Source organism: Eschscholzia californica, unplaced genomic scaffold, assembly GCF_041429995.1.
Source record: "Eschscholzia californica isolate CP2 unplaced genomic scaffold, dmEscCali1.0.p SCAF_1, whole genome shotgun sequence".
NCBI lineage: Eukaryota > Viridiplantae > Streptophyta > Magnoliopsida > Ranunculales > Papaveraceae > Eschscholzia > Eschscholzia californica.
Genome location: NW_028238198.1, coordinates 75703139 through 75730887, shown reverse-complemented (window position 1 = coordinate 75730887; position 27749 = coordinate 75703139). Strand labels below are relative to the sequence as shown.

At 36.8% G+C, this 27749-nt stretch overlaps 2 protein-coding genes across 21 annotated transcripts; both read left to right on the top strand.

Moving 5' to 3' along the window:
• Positions 1-6922: 6922 nt before the first annotated feature.
• On the top strand, positions 6923-27717 carry LOC147569198 (putative U6 snRNA-associated Sm-like protein LSm4). Of its 2 annotated transcripts, none has more exons than XM_086655657.1 (8): positions 6923-7008; positions 24538-24584; positions 24684-24725; positions 24872-24970; positions 25067-25144; positions 26490-26532; positions 26838-27008; positions 27359-27717. In XM_086655657.1, exons 2-8 carry the CDS (start codon positions 24582-24584, stop codon positions 27379-27381), a joined length of 459 nt encoding a protein of 152 aa, XP_086511783.1. In that variant the 5' UTR covers positions 6923-7008; positions 24538-24581; the 3' UTR covers positions 27382-27717. The 2 variants fall into 2 exon arrangements, with proteins under 2 accessions (XP_086511783.1, XP_086511784.1); XM_086655658.1 differs by lacking the exon at positions 6923-7008 and adding an exon at positions 24162-24274.
• Positions 6962-17719, top strand: LOC147569199 (heparan-alpha-glucosaminide N-acetyltransferase-like protein (DUF1624)). 19 transcript variants are annotated; one of them, XM_086655646.1, is made up of 17 exons: positions 7272-7424; positions 8610-8683; positions 9025-9071; positions 9169-9210; positions 9651-9773; positions 13995-14132; positions 14238-14319; positions 14413-14489; positions 14581-14699; positions 14814-14931; positions 15288-15404; positions 15511-15602; positions 16184-16250; positions 16334-16415; positions 16495-16586; positions 16958-17101; positions 17257-17719. In XM_086655646.1, the coding sequence occupies exons 3-17, from the start codon at positions 9069-9071 to the stop codon at positions 17401-17403; spliced, it is 1443 nt and encodes a 480-aa protein (XP_086511772.1). In that variant the 5' UTR covers positions 7272-7424; positions 8610-8683; positions 9025-9068; the 3' UTR covers positions 17404-17719. The 19 variants fall into 19 exon arrangements, with proteins under 19 accessions (XP_086511766.1, XP_086511773.1, XP_086511764.1 ...); XM_086655645.1 differs by having other exon boundaries at positions 8610-8741; XM_086655644.1 differs by having other exon boundaries at positions 7279-7424; positions 9354-9773.
• Positions 27718-27749: the final 32 nt, after the last annotated feature.

Genomic DNA, 27749 nt, shown 5'->3' with positions numbered 1-27749 from the left:
ATGAGCAAAGAGATCATTTAATACTGCCATTAGAAACATCAACTAAACTAATGGATGAACATCATGACAATACCAAACTAAACTAATCTAAACATTACTAAACAACACCAACTAAACTAAACATACTAAACAAAATTACAACAAAATAATAACCAAACCCATCTCAAATGTTTGGTTTATCAAACAAGAACACATAAATATCTCATAAAAAAAACAAGAACACATAAAGAAATTAACAAAATTACAACATTATGAGAAAACCTAGATCTATTATAAAACAGATTTGACTCGTAAGAGTCAAGATCTATCATAAAATCTTAAAAAAAAACCAACTACATAATAGAAATATTTTCAATTATTTTCAAAGATGAGTTGAAAGGCTTAACCACGTCATTTGACCGTTAGATCATCTGCGTATACCCATTAACGACCTTTTCATCTTATCTTCAACCCACATGTAGAGATCATAGTTGAAGATAGTAGACTAGAATCACTAAATCATAAAAATAACACCACAAATCGAAATAAGGCTTCGTTTTCATCTTATCTTCAACCCACATATAGAGATCATGGTTTAAAGGAGATTTGTTAACACGGTTTGATCATTGATGGAGGCAGGGAGAGATATTGAGGCGCACAGAGAGAGAGGTAGATTCGTGGAGAGAGAGAGGCGGAGAGAGACGGAGGTTTAGGTTTAGGGTTTCTCTGAGGGAATGAGGGCTTTTATAAGAGTTGAAGGGGAAACTATTATAATCCAACGGCTGAGAACGAATTCGAAGGGACGCCCTATCTCAGCCGTTGCATTAAAAGTGACACGCGGATCTCGTCGGGCTATCTCTCGGGCTCGGACGTCGGACGGACCAAACGGGGCGGGACTCGGAATTGAGGGCCTATCCGAGTCCCGACCCAATAAGCCCGAGCCATCGGGCCGGGTATGCCCGACTCGGGTAGGACTCGGACTGCGGGTCAAAATGGTCCGGGCCGGACCCCGGGTTGCCGGACCGTTTTCTCAGCCCTATGTATATAGACCAAAATAATGTTCAAAAAGGGTTTAGGGTCCAATCTTGTCAAAAAATGGATTTTTAGTCCTTTTGCTCTTGGGTCTAAAAACCCTTACTATCTATACAACAATTCCATCCGTGTCCCAAACTATTTTCGCGGGATTTTAAATTGTGGGGCTGGGCCGAAAATTCCAACGGCTTAATTAACCGTAAATTTGGGATAAATTTTAGGAAACAAAATCGAAACTTTTCCAAAACGAAACGTTTCCAAAAACCCTAACCTAACTCTTCGAAATGCCATTACGAGAAACTAATCAAACGCTGAAAAGAAGGAAATCAAATTTGGGCGTGATTTAGGGAATTTATTAGCAAAAAACGGATAGAAACAAATCATAATTTCTCTCACCTCTAAACAGATTAGGAAATCAATTTTTCTCTCTCCTCTTTACAGATTTGGACCAAATCAATTTTCTTTATCTTACTATTTAATTTTTTTTCGATTCAAATCAATTTTCTCTCACTAAACTTTTAGATTTGGAAAGAGTATATTTTCTGGAATCAATTTAACCTGATTTGGGGGTTAATATACAAAACGTATATATCACTTTCTCTCACTTAAATTTCAGATTTGGAAATAGTATATTTTTCTGGGAACATTACAACAACATTTGTTTTCGTTTTTACTCGTACATAAATACACATCGAATACAAATTATGAAACAAATACGTAAATTATGTGTTATTTATGACGAGAAAACCAACATTTGTCATGTATACAACGTAATTTATCAACTGTATGTGTGTCATGTTCAATAAATTACACGTAATTTCTTTTACATTACACATCGTTTACATTCTGTTACAAAAAAATCGTTTACACTATATTATCGAAGAGTATATGTAGTCTTGAGCAGGACAAACAACATTTACACTATATTGTCGAAGAACATATCCAAATGCTTTTGCACCACCAGGAAACAAATGACCAACTTCAGTAAATATTTTATCCCAGCCATCAGATTTTAGTTTTGTGGTCTTACTTAGATTGGATGATTCTGTAGGAAATTCCATAAGTAACAACAAAACTATAAAAGAAAACATATACATTCGTCAACAAAACATATACTCCCCCCGTCCCATTTTGTTTGGGTGTTATTCCTTTTAAGGAAGTCCCAAAATGTTTGTCCACTTACTTGAAATAAGACTCATTTATTACTAGTTTTATTGATGTTTCTGAATCTACCCTTACTTTTAATACTAATAAAAAAATTCTATTGGTTCTACTCTAGTTCCAATGTAGTTTTAATTGTAATACTCGAAAGTAAATATGGGTAATATAGGAAAATACATTTAGTTAGGAAGTGATGTGGTGTGAATTCACCACATTTATGTCACTTAATTTAAATGAGTTAGTCCATTTTATACTTTTATTTTGATTAGTTATAAACTTCTCTTGATTAGGTACGATCTATGGAGTTGAACAAGAAAAACGGGTAAAAATGGAAGAAAGACGCTCGAAGGGTAATTTGGTCATTTGGAACAGGGTGATTCAGTAACTTTGTCTAAAAGTCAGTGGACCAATGAAAAGTAGAGCCAACGATGAGTACAACGGTGAAGACGAGAATCGAATCGGAGTTCGGATGAAAAAGTTGTGATAGAAAGAAGTCGATGAATATTTCGGTCTTTGCTGAAAAGTTAGAAGATGTAGAGACAAAGTTACAGGCACTCCCTTTAAATCTAAGTGAGAAGCCCGAGAATTCAAGAGAGAAGAGAGAAGTATAAATTTTATGAGCACTCTTTGAGAGTTGGCCCAAGTCAAATGAGGACCAAGTCAAATTTGACTAGGGTTTCTTGGGGTCTTTTGGAAAAGAAGATCGGCTTCTCAAGAAAAGGAGGGGGGACTGTGCTGAGGAAAAGAAAAACGAAGGAGGGAAGGAGGCAAAGTTTGGACTGGTTATTGCGGGAGGTGGTCAGGATTCGGTGGGAGTTTTAGAAAAGAGTGGTTTGAGGAAAGTTAAAAGGCTGGTTTTCTAGTTTGGCTGGTTTCTTAGTTTTGAGAATTTTGGAGGTAGTTTTGGTTGATTTAAATAGGCGATTTTAGGAATTTAAGGGTAGTTTTGTTGGCTGGATTTGGAGGGAAGGTAAGAGTCTGTTTGGACAGTGGAGATGGCTAGAAAATCAACTTGAGCAAGGGAGCGTTTGGAAACCCGTGGAGACCAAATCTCAGCTGGAAAAATCCATGTTCTATTACTTTCTCTCTTGTTCTTCCATTTTTTCTACTTATTTTTCATCTTGTTCAAGTACTCCAAAAGCATATTAACTTGTGTTAGCTTACTTTTGTCAACTCATTTGTGATTCTTAGTATTTCAAATTATAAAATCATGTGTGGTTTCTTCTTTAACTTTGAATCTCGATATTTGCTTGAACATGAGTAGCTAATCAATTTGTTGAGGTCTAGGGATGAAATCTTGATGAATTTGTGATTGTGTTTGTGATAATTTAATGTGTTTGATAATAAATTGATGTTCTCTTATTTCGATTACTTGTTTCAATCGTTTTTCATGTGTCTTATCAAGTACTTCGCATAGTTAATCAATTAGGCAATGTGATCGATGATTCGGTTTTATTCGTTTAGGAAGTTTATTTGACTAAGTATTATCTCCGGACATACGTAGTGCTTATGAACATCCACCTTAGGAATCGAGACTAGGTTTGTATCAATCCATTCGATTAAACCGTACATAGTTGTAAGTTCACCACATCGGATTCCCGGACCTCGACACTTCTCTCACTTGTTGTTCCCGACTCTTGTTCCTCCGAACTCTTCTCTCAAATCTCTCTCGCCCTCTTACATTGATATTTTAGTTTGTTTTACTTACTTTATTTTCTTATTGCTTATTCGATTATAAACCTCACATTATCTTCGTTTATTTCCGCTTTTGTCTAAGTAAGCCTTTGATATCTAAACTGACGAATAAGACCATTCGATATCCAAGCTACATTCCTATCCTTGGATCGATCCCGGCTTTGCCTTGGATCGATCCCGGCTTTGCCGGATTACTACTTGATACCTCCGCTTGGGTTTGCAACCTTTTCGGGTGCATCAAGTTTTTGGCGCCGCTGCCGGGGATAGCAACGTGTAGCTTAGATATAAGTATTATTTTCTTTTATCCTAGATTCTTTTTAGTTTTGTTGGCATTGTGTTTTTCAGAAAAACAAAAAAATAACAAAAAGAGATAGAAAAAAAGAAGTTTGGGGATTTCGGAGAAAAGTGAGAACCCGACTTCAAAATCAAACAACAAAGGGGGGTAACGAAGTTCTATCTGTTATATTGTCTGACTCTTGTGTGTGTTTGTGCGTGCATTTTGTTCTCTCTTTTTGTGCATGAATAGTTGGATTAGGAATAGTCATAATCGTTTAGAGAGGAACATAGAGCTTGGTAGCACGTCTGAGTCTGACCACAACAATCATCGGTCGGACACTATGGAGGACCAAGAAACCACAGCTGCCGGGGAAAATACATTGTAATACTCGAAAAGACTCGAAAGTATATATGTACTTTTAATGTAGTTTTAATTGTAATACTCGAAAGTAAATATGGGTAATATAGGAAAATACATTTAGTTAGGAAGCAATAAATGAAAATCCTTAATAAGTTGGATCTCCCAAAAGGTCAAACAAAATGGGACGGAGGGAGTAATTTAGTAGAAACGACATGTATAATGGAATAAATTATGCATACTATTTGTTAAACTTCATAATGTGTTAGGAGACAAACATAACTTTAGTTTGAATCACAAGGGCACTGTTATGTAAAAAAATATGTATAATGTGCGATAAATTACATATAATTTTTGGAACATTTATTGTACTATAAACGACAACTGTTTTGGGGAAAAAGTGAGCGTAATGTTGAATAAATTATATATAATTTATGCAGATTTATAAGATGTTTTTGATATTATTTATAAAGTATGTATAATTTGTAAAAAAATACATATATTTTACATTCTGTTATAAAAACATCGTACAGAAGATGTTTGCGTTATGTATGTGTTATGTTCAATAAACATCATGTAATGTCGTGTAAATTATATATCGTTTACATTCTGTTACAGCCATATCGTACTAGATCTTCTCTGGATAAAAAATGATATGTAATTTATTGTAAACGATCCGTAATTTATTTTAAATTATATATCGTTTGCATTCAGTTATAACAAATCGTACGAGATCTTCTCTGCATAAAAAATTGTACGGAAACCTTGATGAAGATTTGAAAAAATGATCTAAAAATCAAAATCTGTAACCTAAAACTACTAAAAAGTAACAAAATACATAGAGACAAACACTTCTTAATCGAATAAAATGAATTGTAAAGACGTTTTTACCATTAACATCATAAAATCGGTTATGAATCTTAGAGAGAGAAAATACTAAATAATGATGAAGGTTTGATTAGATGATACAGAGAGAAATTTGATTATAATGAAATCCATGAACAAAGTTAAAGATGAAGATGAAAAACATTAAACAGAAAAGAAGAAACCAAAACCTTTAACATTACCTGAAAAGCAATATTAAATCTGATTTAATAGAGGTGTTTACAACTGCTCTAATGAAGATGAAACAAGCTTTCTGAGTTTAATGGAGGATTATCAGATGATTCGGATTTAGAGAGAGAGAGAAAATAAACAGGTTTTGGTTATTGAAGATAATGAAGATATATGTTACTTTGATTAGAAACGTGATTGGAGTGAGAAGGTGGGAGATAAAAATGGAAAAAGATATTTAGGAATTTTGAAGGTAAATCTGTTTTTATATATAAGGAAGGTTAATTTAGGTATTAAGATTTATTATTTATTCTAGGGATTTGTGTTTTCTCTCGAAATGGTTACAAATGGACTAGATATCCATTTACATTAATATTTTGGTTTTGAAACTCTTTATAGGATTAGACAGGACTAAATGTCTTATTAGGGTCCGTTTTTTTGTCTATAAGCCCAAAAACTCAAAACTCAATGACATGAAGGCTTAAAACCCGACAAATTTATTATATTATTTATACATTTAATAACTCAAATATAATAACATCGATTCCACCTTTTCTGAGAATCAAACCTGAAACATTTAGAATTTTAGAGTTTATGTCAACACTATCAAACAGTTGGACAACCAAGTGTTCACGACTTTGTACTTGTAGATGAAACACTTTCGAGTTATTTTGCGAAAGGATCGTACATAAATACCAGTTTTTGCGAAAGGGACATGACTGTTTATCATATTGCAAAGGGTCGTGGACTAGTATTGACTGTTAAATAAATGTTAGATTTAATTTAACGTTACATGAACAGTTAATATCGTTATGTAGATGTAAATGCATTATCCTAAGTGAATCCAGTGGACAATATTCCTCCACATGGATGGTTAATATCTATTGATCAACCTTATGCCCTCACTTTTGTTTTGCACGAAGAGAGCCTCTTGAATTCTTGTTCATCTTTTTTTTTCTTTCTTCCACTTTTGATTTTCTCAGAGAAATTGAAAGAGGTGTTTCCGATTGAGTTTTACAAAGAGATGTGGTAATTTTCCACCTTTGCGAATTTAGTGTCAAGATTATATAAAGTTCACCTAAATGTAACAATATATTTTTAAGTAATTGAGTTAGAATTAACTGCGTTAAAATTTAACAGTTAAAACTTAACTGATGAATACTATTTCACGATCCCTTTCCAAAATAATAAAAGGTCACGCCCCTTTTGCAAAATGCGATATTTGGTACCACCCTTTAGCAAAATAACCCAACACTTTTTTATGTCTTTTTTATGTAGCCCCATGGAGGCGTGGCAGCAGGGAGAGTGAACGAACACGGGGTATACGTACTGCTGACTAACACCTCATTCCCATATAGTAATATTTCCAAGTTCAAATTATATTCAGGCAAGACTTCTTTGTTAGAGAGAGAAACTGCGGGTCGAACCCTTCAGAGAAACCAGAGAGGAGATCGGTACGTCATTGAAGTCTCATGAACAATTTATCTCTCTACTTTTGCTTTAATTTTCGTTTTGTTCTCCATTTCGAACTATCTATGTAACGTCCCCAGTTTTTAAGGTTAGTTGAGGGACTATTTAACATTTGGGTCAAGTCGAAAGAGGGGCTAAATCAGCAAAGAGTTCAATTTGGGGGTATTTTGCAGTCAAGCCAAAACCAAGGGCCTAACTGAAATTTCGTGGAATTGGATAAGAGAAGAAAAAACCAGACCTTTTAACCCTCTTTTGCTCTACATAAATTGAGGGTTAGGGTTTGGGTGAAAGAAAATTCGATTTCTATGGAGATTTCAAGTTGATTTCGAGGGGAAATCTGATTTTTTTTGTTGAAATTCAAGCTTCAATGAGTTGATTCGAGCTAAGTTCGTTAATTTTGGTAAGTAAAACTCTCTTTCTCTCTCTAGATCGAATTTCTTTTGAATTGGGTTAATGAAATCTTGTTTCTACTTCGAATTGTTATTAGTTTGGGATGAAAACATGAACAAGTAGAGTAAGAGTAATAAAATCAATTTGGTAATTGTAGTTTTGATGATTTAATATCAAAATTCTTAATTCTAGGGTTTAAGGTTTATAAAATTTGAGGATTTTGATGATTCATGTTGTTTTAGGGTTTATATGATTGGGAATTAATTAATTTTAGTATATGAGCAACTTTAGAGAGATTATTTGATATAATTTGTCGATCGATCGATTTCCAACTCGAGGGACTGAATTTAGTCTACTGTCCGAGCCTTTATGGGCTTTATATGTTACTTGGACGGACTTTCCCGAAACACGAGAGTCGTAGCTTAGGATCTTAGCTTTCCAGAATGGTATGGTACAAGTCTTTTCGATAATGGACGAAGGAGTTATGGCTGTTTTACCGAGCAACGCGCAGTTTACCAAACATGAAAACTGCTTACTGTTTTTAGTGGTTATCTAATCATAGATGTTTCAAATGTTATTTGAGTCTTCTCCATTATTGTAGCTTGTCTCGATACGATTCCATAAAGGTATAGTACGAATAATTCGGAGTTCGGATGAGAGAGATATGAGCGTTTTAACATGCAGCGTACGATCAGTGAAACTGATGCACTGCTGCGTATGTTTTGTATTTTTCAGAGAGGTTCTAATTTGAATTAGGATAAACCACCTTATAGTAAAACATTATAAAGGATATAAGCTTTCCAAAGACTTAAGAATGGATTGAAACCAATCAACGATAAGAGAGTTGTGATTGTTATAGTGCGTAATGCGCTGTTAGGGATATCTATGGTGTTGTTGTGTATGTGTGGTAACTTTCGAGGATGTCTTTCTCTCGGGTTTTGGGGTACATATTTAATAACCAAATGCTAAGGGTATGAGTACCTTTAAAATGGTGTATGATTGACCCTAAATGGACATGGCTATGAAGTTAGAAGATCGATCGAGATTTGGTTATACTTGAAGTCTTCCAGAGTTCGCGAATTTACTTTTATGTTTTGTTTCTTTACGTTATTGCTTTGTTGTGCGAAGGTTCTTAGTATAAGAACTAAGAACCTAATGTTTCTGTTCGATTTTTTGTCATTCTTCCTTGTCTCAGAGTATGCGAATGAGGAGGAATTAGGTCGTCTAGTAGGCGGGAGGTCTTTGATGATGCAAGGACTGGGGAATTAGGTCGATAGTTTATTTCTTTGTGAATGCGAATGCATGGTTTGCATAACAGGTGTGACAGGTGCGACCGGTTCGATTTACAGAGGAGACTCTCCCGGATTTTTGTCTCGTCTGTGAATTATCGGGGCGTGTCTATTTTGGGACACGGGGCGTCACAATCTAGGGTTTTTAGATTTATCCTACTTACTACTTTGAGCTTCACTAGTAGCTAGGGTTTCACTGGCGCTTGTGGATTTTGGGTTTTATTTTTTTTTGAACTTTTAAGTCTCGATGTTGATTTTTCATTTTTGTTTTGGATGATTGTTAATCTTAACATATTTTTGTTAGCGATGAGTTTTGTGCAGGTTGTATAATTTGGGGAAGGTTTGAATTTTAGCGGCTTAATAAGATGGTATGGTTTGATCTAAACTTAGGGTTAGGGTTAAATTTTTCTCTTCTTTCTTTATGATTTGAAGGTATAATTGTGTGTTTGTTTTTATTTTTTACAGCTTCCACTGTCTTTACTGAAGACTGCCCAAGGGCATCCAATGGTAAGAGCTCTTTGGATTCTATTGAGTTGTTAATGGTTGTTAAATTGATTATGGTTGTGAGGGCCTCAAGCCCTTCCCTTTAGGTTACATCATATATTACATAAATTATTGATCTCTTTTCTGTCATATTGGTTTGGTTATAGTTGGTGGAGCTGAAGAATGGCGAAACTTAACCAAAAGTGTTACAGATTGAACTAACAAACTTAACCAAAAGTGTTACAGATTAGAGTGAGAAACTGATGATAAAGAGAGAGAGAGAGAAAGAGAGAGAGAGAGAGAGAGGTTCAAACATCAAACATGAGTTGTGAGCAACAAACTTGCTCTGTGTAGAGAAAGAGAAAAAGTCCATTAATTATTGAAGTAATTTGATCATATTCCTTTCTTTTGAGTGGATCATGAAAGAAGGTGAAGTTACTGATACTAGTACTAGTAATGATCAGTATGATAAGAGGCTGATTATAGAGGAGGAAGAAGATAAGGATGAAAATAAAGTAGCAGCAGCTCATCATCAGAGGACGAAACGAGTTGCATCTCTTGATATCTTCAGAGGCCTTACTGTTGCGGTAAACATTTTTTCATTCTCTTTTCCATTTTCTCCCTATTCTTCATTCATTCATCCCCATCAGGAAAATAAATTAGGGTTTTCATAAACATTCTCCCGTTTTGTTTTCTTGCTAAATTGATTAGTTGAAAAATACTAAGTTGCTTGAGAAAAAGGGGCTGACCATAGCCAGAAGCTAATGTTATCCAGATATGTCCCAACCAATGAGGGCCAAGAACATAACAAAGTTAGGTGGTGTTTTCTTTTTCTCATTGTCTTAATCTTAGTCATCTAAATTAAGTCAACTTAAATCAACCATTCAAACGAGTCAGAGATTGTGAGTTCGAACAAAAACATCAATAAAATTACATGGCATTGATACGTCATCAAGATGTGATAAGCACTGTGAAAGTTTATGTTAGTTGATAGACTATAAGATATAAACTAAAATAAAGAACACAATATTTAACGAGGTTCAGTCGAAGGATCACGACCTACATCCTCGGAGAAAGCCAAAACGACTACATACTTTATTATCCACAATTGTGGTGATTCGTTACAATGATTGATTAGTAATCGAATAGTAATCGAATGCTTAAACTCCTAGAACCCATCTCTTATTTATAGGGTTTAGGGTTTCCTAGTTTCTCCTAACTAAACTAGGAAACTATATAATCTCTACTCAATATTACTATACAAGAGATATCCTAAATATATCTTTGATATCTTCAATATCTTGGACTCATCTTGGTCGTCGGATCTCTTGATGTCGATCCTCCTCGCCTTCATATATCTTAGACGGTTGATCTTGGTCCATATATCCTAACACTCCCCCTCAAGTTGGACTGCGGAACATGTGGAGTATCCAACTTGAAGATAGAACTTGGAAAAGATGAACGTTGCTTGTATACAATCGGCTTTTGCTTGCATACGATCGAATTTTGGTTGCATACGATTGGATTCAAAGTTTGAACTTGAAACTTGGAACTAGAAGACTTGGCAACTTGGTAATATGAATAGGCTTGAAGACTTGAAATTCTTCAACTGATGGAATCTTGACACATCGTTAGGAAAGATGTTTGGAAATTGTGAAATTTGAATGGAGATAAAAATCCAACCAAATATTAGAACTCAACTAACATTGAGAGAGAGAAAAAAACCGAAGATTGTTGATTCATCACCCAACTGAAAGAAAGTCATTGGTGGTTTAGTAGATATTGTCCAAAACGATGAGAACGATCGATTGGTGAAAAGTGAAGACCGGAAAAATCGATTGGCAGAAAAAGAAGTAAAATTGTCTCGGAAACGAAAAAACGACAAAACATGCCCAAGTGTTTTAGAAGTTGACTCCCCCTGAATGGGAGAAGTTAATGGTGCTTCTTATAAGATGTGAAACCAATTAGTAGATTCTGCTTATGAATACATCAATGCTTATGAATACATCAATGAATCCTTATGTAGTAACACATAGGAGCTATAGCACCCAAGCAGTGATGAAGCTATAAGACAGAGAATTGGACGGTGTTGAGGGAATGACTGATGAAGAATAACTCATCGCAGCCGACAGAACGGCAATATTAAGTGATTACACGATTCATCCGCTGATTCAAGCGATAAAAGAATGCACAATTACAAAAGATGATGGACTTTATGGTCATTCTTTAACAATGATTTTGGATCATCAACGATTTTAAGTGATGTGTTGAGAAGATTCATCATGATTTTGGCATATGAAGGCGAGTCCCTGCGTCACCTTAAGGAGAAATCTAGAGCTTGGAATACCTAGAGAGAGAAAGTTTCAGAACTTCTCATGGAAGATTTAATTGAGGAAGAAAGACGATGACAATTTTTGTGGGCATCCAAAGTTCGATGAAATATCAGAATTCCGGTTTGCAAACGTCTAAGAAGCTCTAAATAGAAAAACGATTGATTAGACGAGATTTGCAATGAAACAACCGAACAGGAACTACTAGTGAGGTCTAACTGCTAGAGAGAGCAAAAGGTTGTTTGAGCGAAACCAACTTTGGAACGGGATTGAATAACAACAAAAAGAAATATGGAACTTGATAATTCCAAGAATAACTTGGGAATCTATAAGAGAAACGTCAAAGTGGTTGATCGATTGTTATATCAGCCTGATTGGAAATTTGCGGAAGCTGGAATCATGACAAAAGTGATCCGAGTGGATATTAAATCGACACAAAGGGATTAAAAAGATAATGAATCTCAACGAAGATATCGTCGATAATAGCGGAGAACTATTGGATAGATAGTCCCGGGAAGAAGTAACACCATGATTAGGTTTGTTGAAAAGAAAAAAAAAATTAACGTACAAAAACGATGATTGAATCACAATAACTTGTCGGGAAAGCGAAAGCTAAAGGAACACAGGATTAACGAACCCACTTTTGATACCATGTGAAAGTTTATGTCAGTTGATAAACTATAAGACATAAACTAAAATAAGGAACACAATCTTTAACGAGGTTCGGTCGGAGGATCACGACCTACATCCTCGGAGAAAGCCAAAATGGCTACATACTTTATTATCCACAATTGTGGTGATTCGTTACAATGATTGATTAGTAATCGAATAGTAATCGAATGCTTAAACTCCTAAAACCCATCTCTTATTTATAGGGTTTAGGGTTTCCTAGTTTCTCCTAACTAAACTAGGAAACTATATAATCTCTACTCAATATTACTATACAAGAGATATCCTAAATATATCTTCGATATCTTTGATATCTTCAATATCTTGGACTCATCTTGGTCGTCGGATCTCTTGATGTCGATCCTCCTCGCCTTCATATATCTTGGACGGTTGATCGTGGTCCATATATCCTAACAAGCACGATAACCTAAGTTAAACTACTAACTAAATGGGCCTAAAGCCCAACATATTTATTATTTATACCTTTAATAACTCAAATTCAATAACCATAGACTCCACGTCCTTTGGGAATCGAACCTTGGATCCCAATGGTTTTGGAGTTTATGTCAACATTATCAACCACTTGGTGGCCAACCAAGTGTTTGACATAATATACAATTGCTTTGTACAACTACAGTTTGTGGGTTTTAACTTTGAACGCAATCCAACTAGGTTACACCCAAAAAGAAAAAGAATACTTGGTTACACCCACCCAACTTCTAGATAGTAGTCAAAGTATTATAAGGATAGAGGATAAGTAGAACAAAGAAAATGATGGCAATGAGAGTAGAAATGGAAAGGGATGGGCGGTTTATAGAAACTGAAGGGGTATGGAGGTTTACTCATATGAGTCTTTTGGTCGTAGACTCACATGGGACGTGTGGTATTTTTATAAAAATGGTGGGTTTGGCGTGGCTATATGTATTGAGCGCGTGATGGGTCATAGGGGTGGTGGGTCATGGCCCGTGCAGTTGTGTCTAAACCTGATGTACCTTTCAGATACCTCCATAAATGGGTTATGGCTGGGTGTTTCAGGCTGCCATGAGCCAGTGTCAACCATCAGAGATGCTGATTGCCAGGTAACTAGTCCTCATGAGGTGGGTCTCAACCAAATCGAGTAACCACATGATGCCTCTGTTGATCTGCACCTGCTACATCAGCTACTGCTTGGTAAGGAAAAGGTCAAAGTTATATTAAAATTGGATTTTTGGCTGTAGAATGATGTTTTACCCTCTTCTTCGCTAGGTCGCTGATATGACACGTGGCTATTGACGAGTGATTTGAAATTTTTTGCCACGTTATGTGGTACACTCTTTTCTTGGGTATGTCTACCATACGGATGCAAAGTCGTTATGTATCCTAGTGGAGTCGCATTACGTGGCTTATGACGAGCTATGTTCAAACTTCTGCCATATACGTGGTCGGGGAACGTGGTAAACCTACCGTACTCCTCCACAAGTGTACACTAGTCAGAGTCGACTCAAAATTACCTTGTCACGGCAGCGCTTTGCGTACCTACTCAGCTCGTCGAAATAAGTTTCTCACGTGTACCTACTGGTGGGCAATATGTTTGGATATGCATATTAAAGACCTCGAATTGACAAACCTGATAAGTAGTATTTATCAGTTGGAGGTTATTTCATTTGAACATACAAGAGTGTTATTAGCCCTAATATTCAACCTGATCAGTTTGTTAAATCTTTGGATGATGATAGTAAATGGTTTGTCAGAACATGTTTTATTTACATTGACTGAATCGATATGTATAAGAGTTGCAAACTTTACGAGGTTAACTGTGTGTACATTAAGATCATGATATTGGTGGATGATGCTGGAGGAGAATGGCAAATGATTGGGCATGCACCGTGGAATGGGTGTAATCTTGCTGACTTTGTGATGCCATTTTTTCTATTCATTGTAGGGATGGCCATTGCTCTTGCTTTCAAGGTTAAAGTCCTTATTTTTTATTCCTTTCCTGATCGTGATTTTCAAATCTTAACTCAAGTATGTGACGGATTAGCAGATATTGAATCATTATGTCTCTCCATGCAGAGAATTCCCAACCGGCTATTTGCCATAAAGAAAGTGATTATCAGAACTATCAAACTTATCTTCTGGGGTCTAATCTTGCAAGGTTTAATTGCCATTCCTTTGCTTCTCGACACATCATACGAAACATGTCTATGTACTACTAATATTTAATTTTGGATTTTGTTATCATGCGAAGGAGGGTACTCTCATGCTCCAAATAAGCTCACATATGGAGTTGACATGAAACGGATAAGGTGGTTTGGCATCCTCCAGGTTTGTGTGATGCAGCGATGCCATATTTCCTCTGTAAATTCACTAAAGTCAACTTGGGTTTTCTGATAATAATTTACTTTCTGATGTCTAGAGAATTGCTCTTGCTTATCTAGTAGTTTCTCTTCTGGAGATCACGACGAAAAGTTCATCTCAAACCAATGATTTAGCACCTGGTAGATGGTCTATAGTTAGATTATATTGTTGGCAGTGGTAAGTAAAAATTTGGGTCGGTATCTACTCTTGCTTCCTGTTTAATTTCCTAGTTTGTATTACTGAAATCATCTTTGAAATAAAGGATTCTCTTGATTTATACTGTTTTTGCAGGTTGGCTGGTGTATGTGTTTTAGTTGTTTACTTATCTGCACTTTATGGAATCACAGTTCCTGATTGGAGTTTCACTGTCCAGAATGAAGATAGCTCTGATTATGGGAAAGTTTTCACCGTTAAGTCTTTCTTACAATCTTGTTATATATACTTTACTGATCTAACTTTTTCTAATCTATTAATCCGTGAAACCAGGAATTAATTATTTTTATCACTTCGAGGAGAACCTCCGCACTACGCTTTTGATTTTGAGCACTATTAGTAGTTCTTAGGTTTCTGTACAAACTTTACAACCCCGACCAAATTACAAGATATCATTTCGAAACACAGAGAAGCTAATGATAAGTGCAACATTTCCTCTTTTGGTAACGGATGATTGATTTAATCTCGTAACCATGCAAATTTTTTTTTTTGAGTTGCTTAAAATGTTCATATACTACGTATCATGAAATCGTTGTCATTGTTTAAGTTTAGGTTGTTTGTGGAGTTAGAGGAAAATTGGATCCTCCTTGCAATGCTGTGGGATATATAGATAGAGAAGTCTTGGGAATTAACCACATGTATCACCATCCGGCTTGGAGAAGATCTAAGGTGGGTATTGAGTTTATTGTCTTCCCATTTTTGCTCTTACATTTTGCAAGCTACTGGTTGTTGTAATGTGGATTTTTAACGATTCGTATTCTGAAAAGTGTTCCAGGCTTGCACTGAGCATTCTCCCTATGAAGGGCCTATCCGGAAGGATGCTCCAACATGGTGCCAGGCGCCATTTGAACCTGAAGGACTTCTGAGGTCTGCCTAACTATAAACAATCCCTCTGACTAAAATGCACAAGAAAATTACTATTATTTTGTAAATTCGTAAGTTGATTCTGTCTGAGTTGTCCCTCCGATTTTTTTAAATTGCCACATGACTGTTATGCGTCTACCCTGTCACACGGCTTCTTCTTATCGCCAAGAATTTCGTGTTTGTGAGGACCCAAGCTGCAACAGCGACCGGTAGACGGTAGTATCTATGTGTTTGTCAACCTAGACCAAAGCTCAAGGGTACTGGGTTTTGTTACTGGTTAAGGCTCCAGGAGCCCACCCGAAAGGCCTCAATAGTTACTAAGCTTAAGAATAAATCTACATCCTGGACACCAAATGTTAGCCCAAAGTTATTTGGAACTATCAAAAGTGAACATGCTAGAGTACTTCAGATAAGAGGGACAATGCTTGTAACTTTGTATGCTTTGTTTCCATAGAGGATATCAATATCTGTCCTAAATCGGCTCCAATTACTATAGCAATCAGGAACACCTTCTGATATAGAAACAACATTTAACTTTGGAACTCGATTTTTGTTCTACTATAAATCGATCTGTGATCATACAGCTCAATTTCAGCTATTCTCACAACAATTATCGGCATTCATTGTGGGCATATTCTTGTACACTTGAAGGTTGGTTTTGTATTACTCTGTCCATTTTCTTCATTCAGGAAGAAATCCATTTCCACATCCATTTGTTCCCGTTCAAAATGCAGGGCCACTCTGATAGACTAAAACATTGGGTTGTAATGGGTCTTTTTCTTCTCGTAGTTGGAGTCGTTCTTCATTTCACAAATGGTGGGTGTTGATAAGCCTAGAATCGATATTATTCTTCTTATTACTATTATTAAATTATGTAACTCTCTCTTTGTTGCAGTTGTTCCATTGAACAAACAACTATACAGCTTCAGCTATGTTTGTCTTACAGCAGGTGCAGCAGCCTTGATATTCTCGGCCTTCTACGTTCTGGTATGATTACGGTTCTTTTCGCTGCCCTTCCACCTCTTCTACTTTTTGTTTGAATAGAAACAATCAATATAGTGGGACCAAATGAACCCATGCTTCAACTCGGGATATCTAGTCTGGCGGCTCTAAGTACTTGGTTTTAGTGACCGAGATATACAGAAGCCCATCGAGCCATTAGATTGAATCTCAACCAGGATTGATCAGACTTCTCTTTTCTTGCGGCCTCTCCAAAAGCCACAGATTAGACAATATGATAATACGCTCATCTTTCCCACATAATGTTCCTCATAACATCGATACATGAACCATATACTGATTTTTCTTAATCAATCTTGAGCAATTACTTGCCTGAACTTTCCACATCTTTTTACTAGGTTGACATCTTGGGTTTTCGTTATCTGTTTTTGCCATTGGAATGGATTGGCATGAACGCTATGCTCGTGTTTGTTCTAGCAGCCGAGGGAATATTTGCAGGATTCATTAATGGATGGTACTATGAAGATCCTCATAATACAATGGTACACATTCATACCTTCTCTCAAGGCCTCAATGACCAAAACATCATATACTAATGAAATAATTACAAGTCTAAATCCTAATCAAACCAATCAATAGGAGAACAAATTGCTACCTTGCTCATTAATAATGTGAATCGTTTTCTTTTTCCTGGCAGATATATTGGATACAAAAACACATATTCATTGGAGTATGGCACTCAAAACGGGTAGGCGTTCTTCTTTACGTTATTTTCGCCGAAATATTATTTTGGGGCCTTGTTTCAGGCATTTTACATCGATTGGGTATTTATTGGAAGCTTTAGCTGTTCATGCATGCCAGGTTCTTCTCAGAGCAGAATGACCTTGATTTCACTTCATAGTCATTGTAAAATAAATTTTCAGATACAAACTTGTATGCATTCTTCATTCCTGCAATAAAAAAAGACAGTTTATGTGGTTCAACTTCTTGCAGAAATTAGTGGTTCTTTCCACCATTGAAGCTGATTTTCATGGTTTCCATTGATTTTTATTCTGTATAAAAGAAGAAGAAAGAACAAGCTTGGGTATCTAAGTTTGTTTGTTGTTCATTGAATAAATACTGTACCATTAACTATTTAAATATTCGCGATTCATAACGAATTTTCGTGTAACTTTTAGGTGCAACCTATGCGAACGATTAATCTAAATAATTACCCTAAAAAATCTTCGATGTGCGGTTTCTTGCTCTTCTTTAAATCATAATCAACTTTTGTGTGAGATAATCGTTTTATCTCATAACAAAGAAGATATATGGAACATTGGAACCATTACATAACTATTTTCTTAGTATCTTGTTAAGTTGTAATCTCTCGCTGCCGGGTCAGGAGGGAGATTTAACCTTTTTTTTAATATTGACTAACATGGTCATTACAAATGCATTGATACATCGATACGATGTGATAATAACTGTCAAATTATTTTCAAAAAAAATAATAATAATTGTCAAATTACTACTGGACTAAACCCGACGAAATCAATGGCCTAATGCACTGACCAACTGGGCTACCAGTGTTTGGCAATTCAACCTTTTTAAAACCGTAGTCAAATTGAATGCACATTTTCATCCAACATTTATATGGTCATTTCAACAAAAAAAAACATTTATACGTCTAGATATATACACAAGTGGGTCATTTATGCTGCCTAGAATGATATTCAAATCAAAATTTAATGTCCAACTGAACTATCAAACTCTAGCCACTGCCTCTAACAAGTAGTAGTAAACTATATGGTACCAAAATTGCAATTACATGATCCTTTAATAGGTTAGTTGAATTATGTGGTGTGACATGTGTGGGTGAAAATTCACTTCTATTATTGCTTGGCAAGTGTCATCGATTAATCTGTTTTCAGGTTATTTTGACATGTCAAATGAAAAATGTATTACACGTCTGTTTTAAAAGGGAAATTGGTATAAATAAGTGGTCATGAATTTATTGATTCATAAATTTGGTCGTCCTCTTCAACCCCAAATTATTTGTATCATTGAATATAAGAAGAGAACCAAGACAAAGAAGAAAAATGATTAATAATGGTAAATGTTGTTTTCTTTACTACAATAATTTGGGACCTAGAGTCTACATAATAATCTTTCAAAAAAGAAAGGTCTAAATAATCCCAACTTTTCAATGGTCCTACGAAGAATTTTGTTTTGTTTTGTTTTTGTGTTAAGTTGTACCAAATTATATTCTTCTAAACTCACATGCAATCTAGTGTTATATTTTTTGTGACAATAGTTGATTGGGACATGCGCTATCCTTCCTTTCATGTCCATCACCAACAAAGGCAGATCTTAGAATATATGTGGCAGATAATATCACTAGCAGTTCAGAAGGCTGGTCTGCACCATCCTTTACCAGTGGACTATATAATTGAAGATATATGTGTTGTCTTAAACTGAGCAAAAAAGAAAACTAAAATCTAATGATTCGAAATACTATAATCAAACCAGATTGCAAAGGCTGATCATGGGAAAACTCGTTGAGGTTTTTTGAGGAGAGAGAAAGAGCGGAGTGACGTCACTCACGAAACCTCTTTCCTTTTCACCTCGATCCCCATTTTCGAACCCTAATCACAGCTTCATCTACCCGAAAAATCATCTCCAATCTCTTGCATTAGAGCATTAAAGACGCTTCACCTACTCCTGTAACCCTAATCCCCACAAAAAACAACCAAAATCTTCTTCTCCTGCACGCGATTTTGGAATCCCAAGACAGCAACTCACAGGATTGGGGAAGAATCAAATCGAATATCAGCTCGAGGTATAATCAGCACCAAATCCAAGACTAATACGCAGACAATCTCAACACGTAAGTAATTTCTACCTTCTTTCCCTCCATTTGGTCGTTTTAGGGGTTTCTTCCTGGTAGTCGTTTCATCTCTTCGTCGTTTTCTTTCTTCTCTCTCTCTCTAATATGTCGCCGGTCTTAACCGGTTTAGGTGAGTAGACGGCTCTGAGGTGTAGCATTTTCCCAAACCCTCTACATGTCAAGTAATGAGGTCCAGTTCAAATAGCTTTCTATTCACTAAGTCATCGGATACTTTGTTAATGAGAACATTGATAATTATATTTGTTAATAATACGTATCCAATAATAACCCAAACTATTTTAATTTTACACATTACAATACTAGGATCAGATTCTTTCTTAAACAATAATGTTCGAACCTAGTTCTTCATAGTGACGAAACATGTGTTATATAACGTCCATTTCGAACTAAATTATCAGATTATTTAGTACTCGTTATCAATCTCATTTCTTGAGTTACAACCAAAACTTATTTGATCTGTTTGAATTACCATCTTCAATAATAATAAATAGAAAAGATAACTCGGTAACCCCTTCTCAACTAAACTGGTGATTACAATGTGTCTATATACAACCAAAAACACTTGGATGAATGTACAATCCATTTGTTTTCTTCTTCTTTTTTCCGGATACATTTGGGATGGTGCTAGAACCTTGAGCTATTTTTATCCAACTTTTAAGTTTACCAGCCCAATCTAATTTGCATAAATTCTTTGAAGAGAACCGTTAAATGATTCGAAAATTCAGTTTGGAAGCATGCCAAACGATGATATGGATGATATGTCTCATTCTAATTGTTCAACCCATGGAGAGAAAAAATGACTCCGATCAATTAGAGTATCACCGTCCGGGACATGTCATTGTTTTTGGTGACATTTAGCATATTTCCTCTTTGACTTTCTACTTTTTTTTAAAAATCGACTACGATCTATGTTAGTCGTTACAAGGCACTGATACATGATAAGCATGACAACCGGCTAAGCCAATAATGAAAGAGGCATAAAAGTTCAACAACATGACAGAAGCCTGTGAGGGGCGGAAACTGTGGGTCAAGAAGTCAAGAGGATCGGGCATTTGAACGGAAGTCAGACCTTCAATTGTTAATATTTTTATGGACACTGACGACGTCTTTGGACTTTACCTGTAAACGAAAACGAAACACACGTGATCGTAAGATCTTTGGGAGACACCGGGATGGTGCCGGCCAAAGGGACTCCGACGGTCAAGTCAGTAAACTTGTGAGAAAAGTAATAAATACGTGAGTGATATCTCTAGAATGTTACCGTCGAGGAGGACGGTCGGAGTGTGGCACGACTCGTAGAGTGGTTGGAGCTCGATCTCTACGGGTAGACTGACTTACTTGAAAAGAGATAGCTTATGAGGTCTATCGTTCAGTAAGACAACCCTTGTGAGGTCAGTAAGACAACCAAATCCTTAATATCATTCCGAAGTCCGTCCTTGAATTTTTCTACTTTCATGGACTCTGAATCAGGGAGATTAAGTCTTGTAATTAGTCTTTGGAATTCCGAAGCATATTCCTCAACGGAACGTCTTCCTTGACAGCAACGTAAATAATCAACACATAATTGGTTCTCATAATCCGGAGGGAGGAAACGGGAGAACATTAATGGTTTCAATTCTAACCAAGAAGAAATAGGAAGTAGGTGTAATAACCGACGATTTTCAGATTCCTGTTTCCACCAAGTAAGAGCAGTTTTAGATAAATAACCAGTTACACAACGTACCTGTTCAGGACCTTCAACTTGCATAACATCAAAAAAAATCTCGAGTCTAGAGACGTAATCCAAGAAATCTTCAATATTTATCGAACCATCATATGATGGTACTTCCATTCGAATACGGTACGATGAACTAGGGTTTGGACATTCGGTGTCGGTTGGTGGGGTGTGGTGTTCACGTTCGGTTTGAGTGGTTTGGACAACCAAGGGTGTCGTTGTGGTAGGTTGATAGGAGTGGTAGGGTCTCGGGTTTGGGAATGGGTGAAGTTGTGTTCTCGGTTTCGGTTTAATGGGTGGAGTTGGTCTCGGTGACGTGGGTATGTGGTGTTGTCGGGTTGTAGAGGGAGGGTGATGGTCGTCTTGGTTTCATGTGGACGGCGGTTTAGTAGAGGTGGTGTAATTGGATCATGAACCGTGGGGGTGTATCGTGTTTCGGTTTGAAGGTTGTGGTGGGTGTGATGGTGTTGGTATGGTGAGTGGGTTTCGGTTTGGTTGGTAGGGATTGAAGGATATCGGGTATACGGGTGAAGAAGACGGGGTTCTTGGTAGGTTGTAATGGTTCCTAAAGGGGCGATTGGTTGGGCTTGGTTGGTGATGTTTCGGTTGTTGGTTTGGGGGTTGGTGAGGAGGTGGTGGTCGCCCGAGAAGTGGCTTTCGTGTGGTGGTCGATGTGGTGTTGTAGTTGGCTCGGGGAAGGAGAACGATGGTGGTGTGGACGTGTGGGTATAAGAGGGGTACGTAGGCGTTTGAAAAGGGGTGTTTTGTGAATAGGAGGTGATGAAGTGTGGTGTGATAACCGGAGGGGGGTTGCTAATGGTATGACCGAATAGTGGTGTCGTGGGCTCGGGAGGAAAACCTAGAGGTGGAAATCGGGTGGTGTTGGTGGTAGTCGGTAGTTGTGAGGGTTGTTGAGGTGTGATAGTGGTGGGAAGTGGAGTTTGGTTTTTGCACATACCTTCGAGTTGTTTGGAGATGATGTTGATGGAGTCGTTGAGTTGATCGAATCGTTGATCGATTTTATCGAATTTTTCTGTTGTTTCCTTCTTGTACTCATTGAAACCTTCTTCCAACTTTTTACCTGCAGATAGCCCTTCTTTAATGTTGTCCCATTCAGAGGAAAAGGTTGGTGTTTTCTCCTTAGTTGGTGTAGTAGAGATAGTAGTATTAACCATGATGATAAAAGTGATTAAAAAAAATTATGGCTCTAGATACCACTTGATGTAAAAACGCAGCGGAATTAAAAGATATAAATAACTAAATAAGAACAATGAAAATAAAGATCAAATAACTCTAAATACTCAACTTTATTAAAACTTCAATGGGGTTTTTCTCTCAATCTGAGAATAATAGACAAACTAGATATCCTTTTATAGGATTCTGGACTTTCCTAGATAGACTTGAATTAGACTTCCTAAATAATTAAAATACTGCAACTGCCTAAATAACTAGACTCAAAACAGGACCTTTCCAATTATTGGAAATATTAAAATAACATAATTTCCTAAACCTAATTTATCTAATAATCATACTAAAATAAGGACTTCCTAAATCTACTCTCTCTGGCCGGTTGGTCCATGACCGGGTTCGGTCATGGAAATAGTCTCCACTCCGGGTGCCCCTGCATCAGGTATGTATCGTAAATAAAGCGGAATGCTTCCCTTAGTGAAGGGTCGACCTCGTATACGAAATCACGTGGATGATGAAGGAGTCTGACCTTCTAACTAAAGTGGGCAGTCTCTTAGGAGAGATAGAGTAACCTGCCTCCTTAGAGAGATAAAGTAGGCACCCTCCCTGATAAAGTAGTTGTGCAGGTGAGAGAAAGAAAGGCCCCTCTCCCTGGTCGCCATTTCTTGATAAAGCGGTCGTTAACAGAGAGGGAGATGTTGTAGCCATCGTAGATTGCCTAGACGATCGATCAAAGACAAAGTAGGTTATCAGTCGCTTTGTATATAATTGAATGTCTAGATGTTCAAATGTTGTTGTCGATAATTGGAGGTGTTAGGTGATGACTCGATGATTGTATCATTTTGTCCTCAACCATTTTACAGTGTCCATGGTCGACTATCACCTGCCGATGAGTTGTCGTCTATAATGTGGTAATGTACGAAGATGTCACCAGAAATACAGAGATCCGTAACCCCGTAATGGGTATATTCGTGATACTCACTTTGAATGACACTACCAAACACCTTTTCTGGGAATCAAACGTGAAACCTCCAGAATTTTGGAGTTCGCGTCAACACTATCAAACACTTACGCAACCAGGTGTTCACGACTTTTTACTTGCAGATGTAGCCCATGGAGGGCGTGGTAGTAGGGAAAGTGAACGAACTCGGGGTATACGTACTACTGACTAACACCTCATTCCCATATACAGTAATATTTCCAACTTGGGTTATTTCCTAAATAGCCCCCAACTTTGTGACCAGCTTCCTGCCTGACCCCCTACTTTAGCAAATATTCTCATATGACCCCCTTTTCCCGTTATCTTTAACTTTCCGTTACTCTCTCTCCTCCATCTCATTTTCTCTCTCTGCCACATCATTTGAGCACGCCACATCATCATCTTCACCGGCAGGGGTCGCCGGCCGGCCAAATTTCCGGCCGGCGACGTTCAAACTTTTTTTTCTCTCTCTCTTATCTTTCTCTCTAAATTTTTATTTTATTTTTTTTATTCTATCCTCTCTCTCTAAACACTCCGGCGAAGGGAAACCCTCTTCGCCGGAGTTTAGAGAGAGAGAGGAGAGAATAAAAAAAATAAAAAAAAATTTAGAGAGAGAAGAGAAAAAAAAAAAATTTGAAGGTCGCTGACCGAAAAATTGGTCGGCGACCTTCACCGGAGAAGATGATGAGGTGGCGCAACAGATGATGTGGCAGAGAGAAAAAAAGAGATGGAGGAGAGAGAGTAACGGAAAGTTAAAGATAACAGAAAAAGGGGGCCATATGGGTATTTTTGCTAATCTAGGGGGTCAGGCAGGAAGCTGGTAACAAAGTTGGGGGTCATTTGGGAAATAACCCTTCCAAGTTCAAATTATATTCAGGCAAGACTTCTTTGTTAGAGAGAGAAACCGCGGGTCGAACCCTTCAGAGAAACCAGAGAGGAGATCGGTACGTCATTGAAGTCTCATGAACAATTTCTCTCTCTAGTTTTGCTTTAATTTTCGTTTTGTTCTCCATATCGAACTATCTAGGGTTTTTAGATTTATCCTACTTACTACTTTGAGCTTCACTAGTAGCTAGGGTTTCACTGGCGCTTGTGGATTCTGGGTTTTATCTTTTTGAACTTTTAAGTCTCGATGTTGAATTTTTCATTTTTGTTTTGGATGGTTGTTAATCTGAACATATTTTTGTTGGCGATGAGTTTTGTGCAGGTTGTATAATTTGGGGAAGGTTTGAATTTTAGCGGCTTAATAAGATGGTATGGTTTGATCTAAACTTAGGGTTAGGGTTAAATTTTTCTCTTCTTTTTTAGTATGATTTGAAGGTATAATTGTGTGTTTGTTTTTATTTCTTACAGCTTCCACTGTCTTTACTGAAGACTGCCCAAGGGCATCCAATGGTAAGAGCTCTTTCGATTCTATTGAGTTGTTAATGGTTGTTCAATTGATTATGGTTGTGAGTGCCTCAAGCCCTTCCCTTCAGGTTACATAACTTGTATATCACATAAATTATTGATCTTTTTTTGTTATACTGGTTTGGTTATAGTTGGTGGAGCTGAAGAATGGCGAAACCTATAATGGGCATTTGGTGAATTGTGATACTTGGATGAACATTCATCTACGTGAAGTCATCTGTACCTCAAAAGTAATGTTTCTACCTTACCCTCTCTTTATTTGAGTTTGATATTAATTCTTCAACTCCAAACTTGATTAATTCTGATAGTAGAAACTCTGAATGTAGGATGGTGATAGGTTTTGGAGGATGCCTGAGTGCTATATCCGAGGGAATACAATTAAGTACCTTCGAGTTCCAGATGAGGTATCGTTCAAAGTTTCCTCTATTTTGTTTTAACTTTTAATCGACATATTTATTTTTATATAAGTTGTTGAATGATATCCTTTATGTGATGTATCGCGTACGTGTTATTTGCCTCCATTTATATTCAACTTCTTTGTACTAGCCCTAGAATATTACTAGAAACTAGGAAGTAAGAATCTCCAATCTGGTGTGCAACTGATAGTTGTTGCGTGGTTGCTCCAGGACTCATTACTGTTAGATGAGCACATATTAGCTGAATAGTATTGTCTATGAACATTATCTGCTATTTCGTATCAGAAAATTAAAGGAGTTCCCCTCACCTCATCTTGAAGGCTATAGCGATAATCCAACGATGTCATTCGTTGTGAAACTAGTCCGTCAAGCCACTGAAAGAGTCGTAATTAATGATACCGAATAAGGTTCACAGAAGTACACTAAGTAGGTATGTGTGAAAATAGTCCATTATTCTAGTGGGCCAAGTGGCTACTTCTGTTAGGCTTCTCCCGGAGCTTGTTATGAAAAAAGAGCATTCATCTAAACCCAAGGATATCTTGTTATAATTTGAAATCGTAGCGGCAAATAATACGTTGTAGCGGCAAATAATAAGCTGATGATGATCACCTCTTGTCTTAAGTGATAACAAATGACTGATTTCTGTGTTTTCGGTCACACCGTCACACAACTTTTTATTATATTCTTATTGATATATCTGGGAGCTTACCTTGTAAATCATTTCCATTTTCTAGTGAAGTGTTTCAGTACATATCGTATGAAATGCCAGAAAAAGACGACTAACTATTAGTTGTCTAATCCCTTAGTAGACTGGAACTTATTGTGGAGCTTCCTAATATGCCATCAAGCTACTCTGATCCTTAAGCTCTAAACACATTTACTGGTTATGACTTCTGTGCAATTTAAAATTTGAGGAATAAGCATCTGGCGAAAGAAAAGGAAAGAATATATAGAAATCCTAGGTGGTTATACTTTTCACCTCATATTTTTCCGTGTATATGATTGGTTTATTATTCCAGGTTTTTGTAGTTACTGTTTTAGTGAACTTATTGCTTACTTTCCAAAAAACATTGCCTGGTAGTTTTGCTAGGGACAGAATAATTTTTCCTCACATGACCGAATTACTCTAAAAATAGGCGAAAGCATGACCAGGCTATCCGTGTGTTTTATTTCTTGAGAGAAAACGTTTTTAGGATAAATCGTTCCTTTCCTCTCTTTTTCCTTCCTTACACTAAGATGCACTAGAAAGCTACCGTACATATTTTGCTCTATCATTTGGTTGGGCATCTTCATAACTATTTGACATTTAGTAAGTCTTGAATTTACTGTCCAGGTGATTGATAAAGTTCAGGAAGAAACAAACAAGAGCCGCTCAGGTACCTTTGCTTTATGCTACTTTTCATTGACCCTTGCATGATATATTGTTAAAGAACAGATAAAGCATAACTTGAAAGATAAAAGAAGTGTTAGAAACTATCACAATGACACAATAAATGTATAGTTCCATTTGAGTCTATTAACAAAACATACTTGGATGCTCTATACCTGCATGAACCAGCTAATTAGGCACACGTTAGCTTGGTTCATCAAGTGCACGAACTTCTTGTGGAATATTTGTAAATGAGTGTTTTCCTATTGTACTAATGTTAATTGCATCTCTTTTTTGTTTGACCTTTCGCAGATAGAAAACCACCTGGAGTAGGGCGGGGAAGGGGACGAGGAGGTAGAGAGGATGGTCCCGGTGGGAGACCAGCAAAAGGCATAGGTCGTGGTCAAGATGATGGAGGTGGCAGAGGTTTCGGAGGAGGTCGTGGCAGGGGTGGTCCTAGCAATAAAAGCGGCGGCGGTAGAGGTCTGTAATTTCTGCATCTTCCTGTTACTGTCATCTGATATAGTTAGGTCTATGTTCTCGGTATATAATATATGATACTAAAATGCGGACACTAAGGTAGTACTTGTGCTTCTACGGTCTGAATTATGATATCCGAAACAATTTTGTTTGTTAAGCATGAGTTTTTATATTCCTATGATCATTAAATTGAGTTATATCTAAAACAAGCCTCTCTCTAAATCTTATTGATACACGAGTTCACTTTTGGGCGCAACTAAATCGTCACGCTATCATAAGACTACTTTGATTACAAGTTAAATCGCTACACTAGATACCTAATATACGTATATTTGATCTATTCCTCTTAACAGGTGGAGGTCGTGGACGTGGTTGATGAATGTTGGACAGAATGATTTAAGGAAGCAAATAGGCCAGTTTTATAAAGGCATTGCTTTTTTAGTTTGAAGTCATGAGTTGCCGGATAAAGCATAAGGGAATGGTAGTTGAGAAAGAAAGAGATTCTTACCTTGATAGGGGCATGGAACTGGAGGTGGTTATGAACAAAAAAAGTTGGATATGTTTTCTTATTTGAGTGATGTTTTTTAGTATCTTTTTTTTAATGTTGAATGCATATTTGGTTCCTCCCAAGATGAATGGGAATAGAAGTTTCTGTTTTCTTTTGAAATATGTGTTATCCTTAGTTTTGGAAAGGAACTGAAGTTTTCCTGAATGAAATTCGATCACTGCAAATCTCATTCTAGA

Coding starts and splice junctions, on each gene's coding strand:
- LOC147569198 (XM_086655657.1), top strand. Junction 24,971..25,066: donor AAGTCATCTGTACCTCAAAA/GTAATGTTTCTA, acceptor CTCTGAATGTAG/GATGGTGATAGGTTTTGGAG. Junction 27,009..27,358: donor TAAAAGCGGCGGCGGTAGAG/GTCTGTAATTTC, acceptor TCCTCTTAACAG/GTGGAGGTCGTGGACGTGGT.
- LOC147569199 (XM_086655640.1), top strand. Junction 14,700..14,813: donor AGATTATATTGTTGGCAGTG/GTAAGTAAAAAT, acceptor CTGTTTTTGCAG/GTTGGCTGGTGTATGTGTTT. Junction 15,405..15,510: donor CGGCTTGGAGAAGATCTAAG/GTGGGTATTGAG, acceptor AAAGTGTTCCAG/GCTTGCACTGAGCATTCTCC.